Here is an 18,370-nt window from a genome sequence, read left to right on the forward strand (position 1 = left end):
CTTTATTTTCAGTGGCCTTTATTAGAATGTTTATTCTGTAAAAATAGGTGGGAAGAGAGCACATGCATGTCTGATGCTGAAGAAAAACTAGTTCAGGAACTGATGCATTAACACAACCGTTCAGAAACTGGTATCTGTGAGAATCTGATCTTTATTTGTGTGGTCATTAAAAACCTGATGAGTAAGCAGAGCTGTATAAGATTCTGGTGAGTAAGTGCTGTGAAGCAAGTTAAAAAGTTAATGCCACCTGGAGGGTAGCACCTTTGACTTCTTTTTCTTTTTCCTTTCCCCTTGTGACTGGAGAGCAGTTAATGAGTCACTTCACCTTGAATGGTCACTTGAAATATGTGAGAGACAACGTGAGATAATATCTTTTACTGGTCCAACTTCTGTTGGTGAGAGAGACACCCCCAACTCACCAAGCTCATCATCAGAAGGAAGCTTCCCACAGACTAAGGCTATGTCTACACTGTGCACCTTACAGTGGCACAGCTGTGCCGGCACAGCAGTGCCGCTGTAAGGTACACAGTGTAGCTTCTCTTTCTTGGCAGGGGTATTTTTTTTCACACTCTGATGGACAAAAGGTTTTACTGCTGAAAGTGTAGTGTAGACATAGTCTAATACTCACCAATTCAAAGCAGGGTCTGGTGTGATCCTGCCAGAGCAACACTGCTAGAATGATCAACACACCCACAGCACACCTTTCAAGATCCATGTGTCATATACTTGCCCCTCACAAGATGTGTTGTAGCTCATCCAGTGCACTAACTGCCCCAATAGCAACAATGTGGGTAAAACCAGACAATCACTATGCTCTGGAATCAACTCTCACAGGAAAATGATATAAGACAAAAATACCATATCATCTGTGGGTCAGCACTTTTCAGAAAGTGTCAGAGGGGTAGCCATGTTAGTCTGGATCTGTAAAAGCAGCAAAGTATTCACCCACGAAGCTCATGCTCCAATATGTCTGTTAGTCTATAAGGTGCCACAGGACTCTTTGCTGCTTTTATTTTTCAGAAAGAAAGCATGATTGATCTATCCTTATTCTCAAAAGAAACCACAATACCTTCTAAAAATGGGTCTGCGAGCATAAATTAATAACTTTGCTAGATACTACAAATCATGGACTGAATAGATACACTGTGTTTATGGCTTATTACAACGATTTATAATCCACTTAATCTGCCTGCTCGGCTTTTGTTTGTAAGTTTTTTTTGTTTTTTCCTTCCCCCTACCATTCCTGGAGAATTATTAATGGGCCACTTCACCTCTAACAGTCCCTTGAAATACGTGTTAACTACTTATACTAAACAATCTGTTCCATCTTGTATTTAGCTGTGACACTGAGGCTATGTCCACACTAGCACTTTTGTTGGTCACCCCCCAACCAACATAAATTTCACTGACAAAAGTGCTGGTGTGGGCAGCACTATGCCTGCGGGAGATGCTTTCCTGCTGATATAGCCACTGCCACTTGTTGGGGTTGGTTTAATTATACTGGTAGGAGAGCTCTCTCCTGCTGGCGCAGAGTGGCTACACAGGAGGCCTCACAGTGGCACAGCTGTAGTGGGACAGCTGTGCCTCAGTACAGCTGTGCCACTGTGAGGTCCATAGTGTAGACCTAGCCTGAGTACATTTTTCAGATCTGAAGAAGAGCTCTGTTGTAATCTTGAAAGCTTGTCTCACTCACCGACCAAAGTTAGTCCAATAAAAGATACTACCTTATTCACCATGTCTCTCTAATATCCTGGGACCAACATGCCAACAACAGTACTGTAAGCAACATTTCTAAGATAAACAGTATAAGATATTTCCTCAATATTGTTCACTTTTGGGCCATGATTTATTAGTGTGGAATGTCTGTTCAATGTGTGTATATATAAATGAATTGATTTTTAAAATAATCTTTTGTATCTCAACTTGAAAAACAACATTAAAGGTCAACATCCAAGTGTCTTATCCACTCTATGGCTTCTGATTATATGGAGTTAATCAGAGTTGTCCCTCTGGAGAAGGATCTTAGAAGGCAATAATTCACTAGACGTTCCATGGTTTGGATGACTTCTCCACGTTCACATATCAGGCTCTACTACATTTTCCGTTTGTATAATAGGTAATTGCAACATCTGGATCAGATTTGCTGTGATCCATATGTTACATGAAGTGAAGCCAGGTGGGTGATCTGCAGGATTGGATTTATAATCAGTCCTTGATTCTTGACCCTGCTATTGTTCCACAGCGTCTGCTTTTTTGGTGATAGTGCTGATGTTTTAAGAGCTTTGGCTGCTAACCAGAAAGGGTCCCTGGACTTAAGGAAGCATTCTGGGTTGTTTTGGAGATCTTCATATAGGGGCATGTTTGGATGGGTTATTGTGCAGTCATATTCACATACTGTTGTTTGTCTTTGGAGGGATGGTAGTAAGATATGCATAAGGAGAAGGAGTCATTCTGTCAGTTTTGAGTTCAGCACTCATTTGACAGTTCTCACAGCAGTGTTCAATTACAGGTTGACAAGTTTCATATGTACACTAACTGATCACAATGGCATGAAATATTCATCAGCTTAGAAGATGAGGGTCAAGGTGGTTGTCTGCAAGGTGTGAGCATCTGTTGCCCAATTGGTCCCAGTTAGTTTGTGGATTATATTGTTCCTAGCCTTTATGATGGCAGTGGTCTTCATCGGATGTTGGCAAAATGTGAGGTTACAATCCAGAATTATTCCAAGATATTTCAGGAAATCCTTGTGCCTGAGTTTGATGTGTCAGAAGGTGACATTCAGGTATTTCTTTGCATGTTGATTGATCAGGTGGAACACGGAGACAGCCATTTTTGAGGGTTTGCTTGTAGTCACCGTAATCAGTAATACACTTATAGCGTGGTCAGATCTTCTGCAAGGGTGCATTCCACTTGGGTGAAAGTACTCATCTGAATGGCGAGTGTGAGATCATTTGTGTATCCAAATTTCAGTGACTAGGTCAATAGTACATTGTTGATACAAATATTAAAGAGCAATGGTGCCAAGATGGATCTATATGTGATCCTGTTCATTAAACAACAAGCTGGTCTGTTGTATTAGATGTATGCAAAACTTGTGGTTGGTGAATTTTAAAATACTTAAACAAAGAGGTTTATATGAGTTGTTGGTACAGACAAAAGTGAATAAGACATAAGTAATAGAGTGCAGGACATAGAGCGAGGAACTCTAGAGTTCTAGTCCTGGTCCTAGTTTTGGAATTGAATTTGTGACTTTAGCATGTATTGGAGCTAATCAAACTATTAGTTGCAAATAATTTCTTCTTCTTTAGATTTGGCCCCTTCTCTAATCATGTGAAACAAATCAGGATTTATATTTTGTCATTATTCAAAATTAGTTCAAATAAACTCAAATATATTTGTGAAGTTATGGCTAGTTAATGAAGTAGTCAGAGTATTACCGTAGTTTAGCTGCTGGCCTAAGTCATATGGCATGGTTTCTGATTGTATGACCTAACGTCTATAAACCACTAGAGTGCGTGAAGAAACTGAGATGTTAAATCTCTTAGGAAAAGGATGGAGAGCACTTTAGGGAGAGATGCATTGGAGACAAAAAGGGGAAAGGATTTCTTTGACACTGAAAGTCTGCCCTATCTTCTGTACAAGAAATAGCTGTATATATTGATGGTATGAACCTTTATGCATATGAGTTTATGTTGGCTAGGTACATTGGCTCCGGGTGTAAAACAATTCTGAGTTGCTCCATGATTTAGCAAAGAGAAGGTCATGAGCCAGGTTTATTGGCTGTCTAGTAGATTTGACATTAAAATTTCACTTGTCACATTCAGCTAGACTTATTGCTTTGGCTGTTTCTCTTGTCTCCCTACTGGAACCACTTACTGGCATACACTTTCTCCTTGATGATAGTGCTGAGGTTGATATGCCTCTTTCCTGTCAGCAGCCCATCAACATTGGATTGTTGGGCACTTGTCTGGTTGCTAAACCATGTATGTGGCCCTGTCCTCTGAAAGGAGTAGCTTTATGGGACAGTGGTTTCTGAGATTATCCCCACGGGTTTTTTTCCCATCTCTCTCCCCACTTGAGTTCCAATATCAGGCCATGTGGCAGGCACCTTGCTCTTTGGTCTGGACCTGGAACATGGTCAGAGTATTTCCAAGCAAAAGAGTTTCTGCTCTTTAAGTGTCTTCCATCTTCTCATGCTGCATGCTTCTCAAGCTTCTCATGCAGCCGAGTTGGTTTTTTGGTGTTTTTTTTTTGTTTTCAGCTTAGTGTTTTTTTAAATTACTGTTTTTTCCATATTTTCATTCCTGACAGATTTGTTAATATTCACTAATATGCATAAAACCACTATGAACCTAACCTTGCAGCCCTTGATCATGAATAGCCTGTTACCATTAGTGGAACTACTCATGTGAGTAAGGATTGCAGATTCAGACCTTCCGTAAGTGCCAAGTATTTTTTTAATATCCAAGGCTTTTGTACTCCAGAAGGAACCTTAATAACCAATATATATACACCAAATAGTGGGCATCTTTTCTGTTTAGTGTTGCAGTTAGATGTCTATTCGTACACCAGACAGTAATAATTATTGGGTAGACTTTTTGGGGAAAGATCTGTCCAGTTGGTGAAAAAAATTTTTTTTGAGAGGGAATAGGAGGAGGTTAGAATTGCCATAGCTTTTACATTTTACTGATAGGGCAGTGGTATTACAGGCAAAAGACTTCTCTTGAGACAGCATCTTTGAAAGGTTTCAGTCATTCTCACGGTATTCAAAAGGTGAGATACCAAAAAAAAAATATGTTGGAATGTCCATTGAAGGTTGCAAATCTTTACTAATAAAGCTACAACTTTTTCCTACAGAAAATTCTTTCATACTCATTTTTTTCAACCACACAAAATAAGTCAAGTGACTTCATGTGGTCTGGGTGGGAGGATTCACTAGGAAAATGATAGTTGCAGGAGAGAGGGTCAGAAAATGTAAAACCAAGATTTCTCAAAAAGCCCTGGTTCTAATGTAAATAAAACAAGTTTTATTACATATTAACTGATCCAAAATTTGTAGGAAAGATTCTATAAGATTTCTAATATTGATAATAGCTATCTGGGTTTTTATGAAAAAAATGTTTTTTGGATCTATGATCTGATGTTTTTTGCAAATACTGTAATCTATCGTTTCTTACCAGTCCTATGATACATGTGGGTTAACTGATTGTCCCATGAGTTTTTGTAAATACTTAATTTTGACAGAAGATTGTTTGAAGTATGATTAGTTGATACAATATATGTTATTTTTACCAATATAATAGCAACTTTTAAAACCTTCCTATTGTGTAAGGCCTCTTTCTTTCATGGAGAAGTGTAGAATCCAAAAGACATGAAAAGACAATTATGCCACTACATCATTAATCTGTAATCATTTACAGATGTTCTCGGCAGCATGAGAAGGCCTTTACATACCAAGTTTCTAGCTGCACAGTACCACTTCCGTTAAATAAATTATTCCAGTGATGTTTTGCTATCTACAGGTATCTGCACTTTAATCACATAGAAACATTGGAACCTGAATCCTTTACGCATCTTCCAAAACTTGAAAGACTGTAAGTTTTACTTTTGTTTGGAAATTTTGGTAGGCTGTAGTAGTCAGTAGCTTCTTTATCTAACCCAGATCAATAGCTTTTATTTTGTACTGAAACTTTCATGGTGTAAGAGACTGAGGAGCGAAGTGCTGAGCACCTTCTGACAAGTGTGGCACACCCTTATCTCCCAGTGACTTCTAGTCAGGCCCTAGTTGGGGAAATGGTTTAATAACACTGTTTTGTGTACAATTTGCAATCTCAAAATGAGTTCAAAACAATTGTGATTGATGATTGTCTATCAGAAAATAGATTGTATGAAACATGACATAGGAGGATTAAATTTGTGTAAAAATGGTTCATTTGATTACTCCTCCCCACCCCCGCTATCTGTCATGTAGTTTTGTCTCCAGGGTAGACTAAAAATGTTTCTTTCTTGGGTGGAGGAGGAATTCCAGAAGAATGTATGTGGAATGAAAACATTTCAAAATCTGAACTCATGCATGAACTCCTCTGTATTTTTAACAGATTTTTGCATAATAACAGAATAGCTCATTTAGTTCCTGGGACATTTAGTCATTTGGAATCTATGAAGAGATTGTAAGTAAATTAAATTTACATACTGAAATAATTGAAATAGTCTAAGTATACTTATGTCTCATCTTATCGTGTCCACCTCCTTTGACAGTTTGTTCCACTGCCTAATTGTTCTTACCATTAAAGAATCTAGTCTAAACTTTTCCTTCCATGGTCTTTATCCTTCAGTCTTTTGTGACTGTGACTAAACCCCTTCCTTGCTGTATTATCTTGAATTTATTTATAGACTGTGGCCTTGTCTGCAATGAGTCTTTTATATAGTAGACTAAATAAACTCAGCTTCTACAGTCTTTCCTCCTAATTCTGCTTTAAATTCCTTTGATCTTCTTGTATAACGTTTGTTGCCCATTGTATTTTCTCTAGGTTGCTTTTTCTAGATCCTTCGTAAACTGTAGAGACTAGATGTAAAATTATCTAAAATGCTTTAGTACTTTCGGAACCGAAGGGCATGGCTACACTCGAAACTCCAAAGTGCTGCCGTGGGAGCAATCCTGCAGCAGCGCTTTGAAGTGGGAGTGTGGTTGCAGTGCCAGACCGGAGGGCACTGGGTTGGGGCACTGTTTACACTGGCACTTTACAGTGCTGTAACTTGCTGCACTCAGAGGGGTGTAAAGCGCCAGTGTAGCCATAGCCTAAGTGACATTTTTCTAAAGTGTTGCAGGCACTTTGGTCCAAGTTCACAAAGGGACGTGGTCATTGCAATACTTAACTTTCAGGTGCCAGCTACTCTGTGGAATCCTCAAACCCTGAGTTAGTTGCCCAGGCTGCCTATACAATGAATGAGGAGAGATGGAAACCTAAGAATGGGCTCTACAAAAACCAGCACGCTTGGCGGGAAGTCACCTAAGTTAGCCAATAGCAGATGCCATAGAGATCATTGTGTCCTAAGTCCTGGACCTCTCCTAGCATTAGGCACCTAAGACTGGAGACCTCCGGAGGGAGACTTCTATCTCCCCTTGGAAGTCACAATTGGGAACCCTCTCCTAGAATCAGGTGCCTCAGACGTTCCCCTCAAGAATGGAGGTGGCACATGCATAACTCTATTCAAAAAGGCCCAGAGAAGAAGGCAGAGGCCTCCTTTATGACCGTTAGTCCAGTGGTTAAGGCACTCACCCAGAATATGAGAGACCCGCAGTTCAATTCCTCCCTCTGCCTGACAAGGGGAAGGTATTTGAACATGGGTGTCCCACCTCTCAGATGATTGCCATTAGCTATTGGACTATGGGATATTCTGACATGGGTCTCTCTCAGCCTCACTTGTTGAAGCTGTTCCATTGTATATAAATAAATAATTATGCATTGGGCCAGAGAACGAGTGAGAGTGACTCCATAGTCCAATAGTTAGGCACTCACCTGAGAGGTGAGAAACTCATGTTCAAATCTCTTCTCATTAGGTAGATAGAGGAGTTGAATCAGGATTTCCCCCATCCTGGGAGAGTTTCCTAAAAACTGGTCTAAAGGTTGAAAAGGGAGTTCTCCTCCTCTCAGCGATTTTGTGTAGAGTTAGGTGTCCTCGGAGAACAACTACCAAATTGGGGTCCGCAGGTAGGATAAGTGAGGGGACCATTATTGAACGATGAGGATAAAAAGTATCGAATAGCCTGTGACAGAGAGCACCGTCTATCCTGTACAGTGAGTGAGTAGTGGTCGGGGGGAGGGGCGGCGGAAGAAATAGTATGTGATGATGTCATTAAAAACTGTGTCATAATGCATGTGCACAAGGGGACCTAGATGGCTTTCTTTTAATGTAGGTTTTTGTATGTAAGAATAAATAGACAGGGGGTATTGCCAAATCATATAAAATCTACTGAATTGTTCCAGCTGATTAATGTATGATCCTCATTTTACATAGGCGTCTGGATTCAAATGCTCTGCATTGTGACTGTGAAATCCTATGGCTGGCAGACTTGTTGAAGACATATGCAGAATCTGGTAATGCTCAAGCAGCAGCTACTTGTGAGTATCCAAGGAGGATCCAGGGGCGATCAGTGGCCACAATAACACCAGAAGAACTTAACTGTGGTGAGTTTTCCACTTAATGTTCAGGGGAAAAAAAAACTCCAAAACCACCTATGTTTTTCATGTGATTTTTTTTCCCCATTGTTTTGGCCCAGTGATGCTAATAGCTACTTTCTGGCCATCTCTAAATCTCTCTTCTCCGTATCCCTTCCCCATAGTCTATCTGCTGCTTTTTGATACAGCTGATCACTCACTTGACTCATTCTGTACTCTTGTCTTCTTTGACCACACTGTTCTGCCTTTCCTCTTGTATCTCCACTTGCTCACGTTTTAATATTGTCTCTTCTTCTTTCCTTCTGTCTCCCATCTGTTTTCACATGGTTTGAAGATTCCTCTTGGGCTTTGGTGTGAGGCAGGCATCCAGAATGAGGTATTGTGCCCATTCCCAGAGGGAGAAACTTAGGCAGCTAGGGAACTTTTTCTGACTAAATTTAGGCACTGAGTAAGTTTAGGCACCTACAGGGTTAGATGTCAGCCAAGCAAGGGTTTTGTGGGTCACAGTGGCACCTAAATCTGGGGTTTAGGTTCCCTTTGTGGGTAATGGACCACAGTAAACATACAGGAGGATAACCTTAGGTAGTCAAGATGCCAGAAATCCAACAATAAATATGTCTATATAAGGGACGTGCAGACATGAAATAATTGAACACTTATTGAAGATAAAATCAGAAAGTATACTGGAGAGAATACTTTGTACTTTTGTATTATAAGCAGTGGAATACAAAAAGCTGGCTTCTGAGTTTGCCTTATTTGCATTCAAAACCCTTGTTGACTCCAAAAGGAGACCTGAGCATAAAAAGAATGAAAGCTGGAGTCTTTAGTGGTCAATTTTGAAGTTTAATATTATTTTGTATACTGCACTGCTCCTCAGACAATGGAAAGAGGGAAGGAAATGGGATCCTTAAGGAATTGTTCCTGATTCCTCTGAAGTCAGTGTTGAATCTCTCATAGATGTCAGTGAGAGTAAGATTAGGTCACTGGATTTCTATCACTCAGTCAGGTCTGAGAAGTTAACAACTCGCGAACCCCTCTCATTAAATTGTGAACCCCTGAACCAGTGAACCCCTGCCTAAAAAGGAATATTTCCAGGGATTTATTTAAGTTTAAATTTCCTCACTTTGATGGATGTGCTTGCTTTGCTTTGCATAGCTCTTGGAAGTCCAGAACCACTGGAGAAAGATAGTCTCAGATCTGGTCTGGCATCAGGTCTGTTTCTGTATTTGGTTTTCAGATGCGCATATGAGGAAAACGTTTTCTCTCATAAGTATGTTGTTGAAAATGGTAACAAAACTGTAGTAGCTTTTTCTGCCAGAAGGGAGTACTCGTTTCTTAAACTCAGCCAAAAGTTGATCAGTGAAAAATTTCTGAAACTCCTTTTCTGTTCGTAATCACAGGAGATCTCAATCAATTTCTCATTTTCCTCAGTATTCAATATCTGTGTTGAGAAAGTGGTATCATCAAAAGGGTTGCGAATCCATTATTGCCTGACATAGCTAGAAAGTATTCCCTGAAAGTTGGGGAAAGTCCTTTTAGGTGTGCAGTTATATTGGTTTTAGTGCACTGATCCATCTGAAGTTTATGTTCTGCCAGGAAGTCATGAAGATTACTGAAACACTCAGTTTGATTGTTTTCCAAACAACTTTCCCAGAACGGCAACTTCTTTATTGTGGATTCAGCTCACTCTTGCACATTGAAAACTGTTATACTGAGGCCTTGAAGAGATAAATTTAGGTCATTAATTCTTGAGAAAATATCTGCAAAATAAGCTAGGCTCTGGAGCCAGACATTATTTTCCATGCAGCTGCCTAGGTGGAAAAGGTGGCTATTGAAAAAAAACTAGGATTTCTGTTCTAAGCTCAAATAAGTGCACAAGGATTTTGCCCTGTGAGAGCCATCTAACTTTGGTATGGGTCAACAGACAGTTGTGTATACTACCCATTTCTTCACAAAGTAGGTGAAATACTCTGCTGGCCGTGATTTTATGAAATTCACCATTTTCACTGCATTATCCAGCACTTCCTTCCGTCCCTCAGGCATGTGTTTTGTTGTCTATGGATACTGAAATGAGTCCAAGAGACTTTTGATGCAAACTTTTTTGTACGAGCTACAAATCCAGTATTCTTCCCCGTCATTGGTGTGGCCCCATCAGTGCAAATGCCCAGGCATTGAGACCAATCTATTTCTTTTTCTTGAAAATTTGCATTAGTCATGTTGAAGATATCTTCTCCAGTTGTACATTCTTCCTGTAGTCCGCAAAACAACAAGCTTTCTTCAACCATACCTTCATTCACATAATGTACAAACAGTAGCAAAATAGCTAGATTAGCTACATCAGTTGATTCATCCAACTGTATAGCATAATATGGACTATTTTTCACTCTATGTACAATTGTAGTCTCTGCATTATTTGATGTGTCATTTATTCTTCGTGACACCATACTATTGGACAAAGATACCATGTCAATCCTTTTTGCAGCCTTTTCTCCCAGCATGCAATGAACTGCGTCTTTTATAAATGGACCAATGATGCTCTCTGCCATGGTATGGACTTCTGATGCTTTTGCTACACAGTAGCTCACGCGGTATGACACTTCTAGTGCATTTTCATTTTCAGTAATTGCTTTGGATATAAAACTGGTAAAGTCACTTTTCCTCTCAGCTAATTTTCACTTGAAAAGATCAACAGGCTTATCAAGTTGTGCAAGATGCCTAGAGTCTAGATGGCACTGAAATAGAGAAGGTTTGAGGCTGCTGTTTGCTAGAACATCACCACAAGTTACACACAGTGGTTTCAGACATTCTTGATCACCAATGCATGTAAAGGCATATTTTATATAATCATTGTCATATTTTATTTTGTTTTAAGTGACTTTCTATGACCATCATGATCATTAGACTTAGATTTTCCACAATGTGGACTTGAGGAAACACTAGCTGATTCTTCCGTCTTTACACTTTCCTTTTTCAGCCATCTATACATTGAACTTGTGCACAAAAGTTCTAATAAAAATAACAAATAGAGAATGCTAGAAACCAACAAACTAGAAAATGAGTCACTCGTGTCTCGCAAAACAGCACTCCAGAGATAATGACTTAGTATCGAATTATTGAGGCACCTTAATGCTGCTACACTGGCTACAACATGGTTCCTGCTGGCTTGGCGTACAAACACCTTTTCTTCCGCCACCAAGGCTGTCACTAGGGTGGTGCCCATGAGGGACAAATTAGCCTGGGCCACCCTCCACATACAGCATGTTCCCTGCTCACTCTGCCCTTCATGTCGCCCAACTTCCCCCGTCTGCCAAGAACAGGGATCCGAGCTGCCACCTACGCACCTGGGGTCCCAGCTGCCCCCCTGCCCACCATGGGGCTCAGGCTGCTGGCTCCGTGATGAGGTCTGGGCTGCTGGCCCCAACTGCCCAGCCCTACGTTTCATGGCGTTTAGGTTGCCGACCCCATGCTGAAAGTTGGGGCTCTGGCTGCTGACCCCCCCGCTGATGGGGGCAGGGCTCGGGCTACTACCTCCAACTGCCCAGCTCCACTCTCCATGGGGCTCGGGCTGCCAGCCCCGCACTGACTGCTGGAGTTCAGGCTCCCACTGACCGGGGCACAGCTGCGTGCTCTGCAGAGCTCAGGCTGCCAGCTCCAACTGCCATGGGCTCTGGCTGCCGACTCCCCCACTGATGGGGGCAGCTGTGTGCTCCACAGGGCTTGTGCTGCTAGCCCCAACTGCCCAGCTCCGCTCTCAATGGGGCCCTCGCTGACTGCTGGGGCTTGGGCTGCCAGACCCAACTTCTGCAGGCTCGGGCTGCCAGCGGCCCCACTGACCAGGGCCTGGCGAATCCACTGTAACTTTGTGCCAACCCCCAGGAGTTCATGAACTCCAATTTGGGAACTCGTCTATACATACATTGAAGAATTTTGTTACTGAAAAGTTACTGTTGCTTATGTTGCAATACTTTGCCATGCTATAGCCCCAAAATATTCTAGTAGCCAGTATAAATAATTTTAAATGGCACTGTGCTGGCTGGGAGCTCTTTCTTGTAATGCAAATCACATTTCTGTAAAACTAAATATATACAAGTTCTTTGCTTCAGAATCTGATATAAATTTACAAAAGCCATGTTTTAGTTTTTAAAATTGACTCTAGTAAATTTTGAGAGAGGTCAGAAAACCAGTGATAATTTTGTCTAGAGAAAAATATGTTTAATCTTGATTGATAAAGTACTTTTACTTGAAACATTTGTGAAAAATGTTCATCTATATATAGTGTATGTGGGGGGGGAATAAATAATGATTTATTTTAATCATTTTGAAGCAAGCAAGTTTTCCTTGATACCCTTTATTGTTGATACAGAGAGGCCAAGAATTACGTCAGAACCTCAGGATGTGGATGTTACCTCAGGCAATACAGTGTACTTCACTTGCAGAGCTGAAGGCAATCCCAAACCAGAAATTATCTGGCTTCGAAACAAGTAAGTTAAGGAAAAAATGGAGAGAAAGGAATTGTTTGTTATGTTTGCTTTACGGTTGGTGTTTGAAATTCACTATGCATGTACACAAACATGAAATACTTGAGAACAGCATATTAGTATTATAAAAATTTAATATATTGGCAATTATAATTCGATCTACTTTCTTTGCAGTTCAGAGTGTAACAGTCATATAATAAAGAATCTTATATAATAAAGAACCTGATTTATGATATCATGATACCATGGGTAATTTTTCAACTGCATTTGCATCCACAAAATTTCAGAGACCTGCAAAACCCTAGATTAACTTAAGTTTTGTGTATAAAGATCAGGTAATTCTATAAATGCATGTAATATGTAGTTTGCAGGTGCTTTTAAGGTGGAGTTTGCAGGTGCAGCAGATATTGGTGAATTTTGTTCAAGGGCACTCATTGTTTTATTACCTACTATGTGATATCTGTCTGCAGTCCCTATGCTGTAGCTAGAAGATCAGTTTCCATCCTGAATTAATATCACTTTAGCAAATCAAAGAGAAAACTTGAGAGCTACTTTTAAACATGAGATGGTAAAATATTTTATAGGCTTTTTAAAAAAAACTTCACTTTAAAATCTCAACATTGAAATTATCACCTTTTTATAATCAACAAAAGCATGTATTCAGAGTCCACATATGAAAGAGTTTTAAGAAGAAATAAGAGAGATTCGGGTGTGGGTTTATTGACACTGGCTTGAGACATTTAGAGATGTTTGGCAATGAGAACAATTGATATCCTGAATAAAAAACTGGAAATGGATGTGTTGTTGTTTTTCCCTCCAAACTGTATAAAACATTTATACTTCTAAGATTAGTCTAGCTTTTCAGTTCTGAAGTCAGAATGTTTACGTTTTTTAAAATGTCACACTGTTTGGTATTCATCTCTGCTGCTTTTTATAATTTAAGACTAAAAGTTCTATTATTACACTTACCTGGACCTATTACGCTAAAGTTTTGTTCTTGTAGATTACGTTTGTTAATACATTTAGACTTTTGTTCATTGATATGTTTTTTCTGTGGTTTTGATTTAAAAGATTTAGTTCAGCAGATTTCTGTCTTTACAGTAATGAGCTCAGTATGCAAACAGATTCCCGTCTAAACTTGCTAGATGATGGCACTCTGATGATTCAGAATACTCAAGAGACAGACCAGGGTATTTACCAGTGCATGGCGAAAAATGTGGCAGGAGAAGTGAAAACTCAAGAAGTTACTCTTAGATACTTTGGTTCACCAGGTAAACAGATTTTACATACAGAATTGTTTGTTTTTTATTAATCAGAAGTCCACTTTCAAGTGAAGTACATTTGCTTTTATACATTAACTGCAGGTTTATACTTCCTGTGCATATTTGCAACTTCATTTGCATCACAATCTAGTTATTGCAATCCTGGAAATTATCAACCCATTATAGTAGTAATTGTATTATACCATTTAATCAGAGTAATAATGTAGATTATCTTTAGTAGTATATGAGGGAAGGAAGAAGAGAATTAAATGGTTCTGTTGTTCTAGTGTATTGATCTTTAGAAACCTGAGTTCAGATGCTAAATACAAAAATAACGATGCCACCCACCCAGTTTAATGGGTGGAAGACTTGATTGGACCTACAAGGTGCCAGACAGCTTTAGAATGAAAAGGGGAGTCTATCGGACGTGCCAAACCTGTGGAAAAAACACAGAAAAATGGGGCTTGTTTTTGGCTTAATTGGCTTGTGAGTTGCTTGTTGGCTAGTTTTTAGCTTGTAGCTTGTTGCTTGTTTGGCTTCTAGCTTGTTGCTTCTGTTTTTTGACCGGCTCCTGGCAAGCAGGGGTAAGAGGGGGAGAGAGTCAGGGGGGTAGAGCAGGCACACCACAGTCCCAGACTGCACGCCAGGGGGATCTAGTCACATAGAGTGTTGGGGTTCTTAGGAATTGTTTTGGCCTTGTTTTGAAATGGCATTAGCTTGATGTTTGGCTTCTTGTGAAAGTCGGGGTGCATGTGAAAATTGGCAACTGTGGAGTCTATGCAGGCATAGGACTCTTCTTCTCCTGGGCACTCTGCCACTTATTGTCTAGATAGAGGGAGATGGGAGCTAATTGTCTCCTTGCTTCCGACAATCATTCATTTAAAACTTTGCCCAGGGTTTCTTAAATCTCTTGCTCCATTTCAGCTGCCCGTTTTAGGGGTGGATATGGTTCTGAGTTATGGTAGGTGATAGGAGACCTGTAAACCCTGCACTGGATCTTCGTCGATGGGTGGTACAGGAGATGGGACACATAGCACCCTTCCTCCATATTAAGTTTAATAAAGTTGTGGCCTAACATTTTAAATGCATCCCTGTGCCTGTCATCTTTCACTCGCATGTCCTGCTTAATGAGCTAGTTTGTCACATTATGAAATCAAACAGTTTCTGGTTTTTGTTCAAGAAGGGCCCAGGATGCAGAATAGCAAAAGTGGTACAGGTCAATCATGAGATGTGTTGGAAATGCATTGCAGAGGACTAAACAATACTTTTAGTACAACCACTTCTAGCACTATATCAAAGTCTTGCCTGTGTTTCATATTTGACCACTAACTTCACCCATAGAATTGTTTTCTGGAGATGTATTACATATGTTTAAAGGGACACCAGCAAGTTAAAAATTACATTCCTGAAAATATTGTACCTACTTTAGTCATAAGTTACACTTATGATTGCTATAATTGAAAGAAGTTATTTAAATTTTTTTAAATCTTTTTTTCTCCCATTTTGTGCATTAAGCACTTTGTCTGTTTTTTTCCCCTCAGTATCAGTTTCTTTCTTAGTGAAAAGAACCTTTTAAACAGCAACAGATTATCTAAAGTGTGCTTTGTGCTCTGATATTTTTTTCATAAATTCCTTAAACACAATTTTATAAGGGTTTTTTTCCTAGCCTGTTGATGTTTATAAAGGTCTGGAAATGGATGAAAGCCACATTTAAGCATGGTTCTCTTCTGACAGCCAGGCCAAGTTTTGTGATCCACCCACAAAATACAGAAGTATTAGTTGGAGAAAGTGTTACTTTGGAATGCAGTGCAACCGGCCATCCCCAACCGCAGATCACATGGACAAAAAGCGACAGAACCCCCTTACCAAATGATCCTCGCATCACAATAACTTCTTCAGGAGGCCTATACATACAAAATGTGAACCAGGAAGATAGTGGCGAGTATACCTGTTTTGCAACCAACAGTATAGATAATATCCATGCAACTGCTTACATCATAGTGCAAGGTAAGTAATATTAAACAAGGAAAGACATTATATTTTTCAAAATGACAAATTAATTTAAAGGAAACATACTTCTGTTTTGTTTTCTAAAAAGCTGGAAACGAATTAAACCATAAGTGCATTATTTTAATTGTGTACCCTGTTCCCTCTCCTAATATAGTCAATGGAATTTTGCCATTAACTTCGGTGAGAGCAGAATCTCAGGTCCTTAATCTAGAAATAAAATTTTGGAAGAATTATACACAAATGTTTATATCCTCATTCATGTTTTGAAATGTCTGCCGTTCAAGATTTTGTCTGCTGGTCTGTTTATATAATCACATCTATACACACTGTCAGTGCCCAGTTTGTGTGGGTCTCAAATGTTTTCTGCAGCACCTGGCATGTCTAAAGATGTACGCATGTACTACTGGATGTGGAGTTCTGAGAATTGTTCTGTGTCACTCATCTTTCCTAATCATTTTTCTTTTGACTGATTTGCTACATGGAAGCTAGCAATCCCTCCAGCCCCCGATCATTTGTACAGCTCTTCTGTGAAATGGCAATTATAGTAGTACAAATTATTGTAATCAGAGTAACTTTATTTTCAGTATAATTTGCCAATAGCCCAGAATATAAAATATTTTCCGGAACACTATATGCAATACATTTCTTTTATACATAGGCTATTACTTGCTAGTTTTTAAAACTGGTAGTGCTACTAGCAGTTATATTTTTTCATAGGTTTCTAATATCTTTTAAAAAATTAAATTTGTTCTTTCCTCATCAGTTTTGATATTTTCCCACTTTTTTTCTTTTAGATTGTAAACTCCTTAGAGCAAGAACCGTGTCAACCAATACATAATTAATTATTTTTCAAATTATAGAAAACAAATTCCCCATATGTGTTTAGTTCCACTTTTCCATCAGCTAACAGGTGGATGTATTTTGAGAACTGAACAAATGCCTGCTCTCATTGGTAGTGCTACAGTGTTACTGCAGAATCTGGCCTGTACTTTGTTCATTGGTTTTCTTTTGTATAAAAGCACTGTGTGTGTGTTACAAGAAAAGAGCAGCTCAGGCTGGTTGTGATCACGTTGTGTTTTCTTCATAATTTAGTTGAGGATTTTTTTAAAGAAAGAAAGCAAGCAAGATATTTTGAATCCAGAGAACATTCTCTACTTGATTATACCAGTCTTAAGGTACATCATATTTTGGATCTATTATTATGATTATGATTTATTATTTATTTGTATTATAGTAATGCCTAGAGATCCCAACGGAGATCAGGGCCCCATTGTGCTAGGCTCTGTTCATATATGTAAGAGACAATTCATGCCCCAAAGAGCTTACAATCTAAAAGAGCCAGCAGGATCCCTTTCCCCACAGAACTGTGCAAGTCACATAGGAAATAAGTAATATCAATCAACGGAGCATCTTTCAATTGTTGTTTAACGTGTTCTTTTCTCCCCCCTGTAGCTGTACCTCAGTTTACTGTCACTCCTCAAGACAGAGTAGTGATTGAGGGCCACACTGTTGATTTCTCTTGTGAAGCACAAGGCTATCCACAGCCTGTTATTGCCTGGACTAAAGGAGGTAAGAAGTTGATTAGAGGTTTTACTTTTAAACCTTGAAAATATTACATCCCTTTTAGAATCACTTATGAAATAGCAGAAAATGTGCATGTGTTTGCTATGCAATTGCCTTAAAAACCTCTTTGTCTCTGATGGAGGATATCAAGTTGTTCAGTTAATGTAAAACACTTAGTAGTTATAAATCTAAGTAGATTAAACATATAATATGATAATCTTTAACTGCTATCTGTAAAATGTTTGTGCAAGAAATATTCTTACCATTCATGTGGAGTAGATGAAGGACTTTGGCACTGATCCTGAGCTATAATCCACTAGCACTGTCACCTGTTCCACCCCTTAAAGACATTGACAAAATAAATGACCAAATGGAGGTTCAAACTGGAGGTAATATGACTTGGCCTGGGCACAGGGGTCCACTCTAGTGGACTATATTTCAGGAATGGTAGTGTAAAGATGCTAGGCCAAATTCAGGGGTGATAGAAATGATTGTGTACATTAGATGAGTAAATGGATCTACTACAGGGGTCGGCAACTTTCAGAAGTGGTGTGCCGAGACTTCATTTATTCACTCTAATTTCATGTGCCAGTAATACATTTTAACTTTTTCAGAAGGTCTCTTTCTATAAGTCTATATTATATAACTAAACTATTGTTGTATGTAAAGCAAACAAGGTTTTTAAAATGTTTGAGAAGCTTCATTTAAAATTAAATTAAAATGCAGCACCCCCCCCCTACCAGTGGCCAGGACCTGGACAGTGTGAGTGCCACTGAAAATCAGCTCACGTGCCGCCTTTGGCCTGTGTGCCATAGGTTGCCTACCCCAACCTGCAACATGTGCCAGCATAGTGATAGGGTGAGGTTACAGGAGGAAA

At 39.4% G+C, this 18,370-nt stretch overlaps 1 protein-coding gene across 2 annotated transcripts in view; it reads left to right on the forward strand.

Annotated features, from left to right (window-relative positions):
- The window catches only part of PXDN (peroxidasin), a 165,026-nt gene that overhangs the window by 68,917 nt on the left and 77,739 nt on the right, over positions 1-18,370 (forward strand). For both annotated transcript variants that reach the window (XM_030555520.1, XM_030555521.1), the window contains 7 exons: positions 5,523-5,594; positions 6,099-6,170; positions 8,020-8,189; positions 12,544-12,661; positions 13,760-13,929; positions 15,655-15,927; positions 17,383-17,499. In XM_030555520.1, coding sequence (XP_030411380.1) covers positions 5,523-5,594; positions 6,099-6,170; positions 8,020-8,189; positions 12,544-12,661; positions 13,760-13,929; positions 15,655-15,927; positions 17,383-17,499 — 992 coding nt within the window. The remainder of the gene's footprint in view (positions 1-5,522; positions 5,595-6,098; positions 6,171-8,019; positions 8,190-12,543; positions 12,662-13,759; positions 13,930-15,654; positions 15,928-17,382; positions 17,500-18,370) is intronic.

Source organism: Gopherus evgoodei, chromosome 3 (assembly GCF_007399415.2).
Source record: "Gopherus evgoodei ecotype Sinaloan lineage chromosome 3, rGopEvg1_v1.p, whole genome shotgun sequence".
In the NCBI taxonomy this organism is placed as follows: domain Eukaryota; kingdom Metazoa; phylum Chordata; order Testudines; family Testudinidae; genus Gopherus; species Gopherus evgoodei.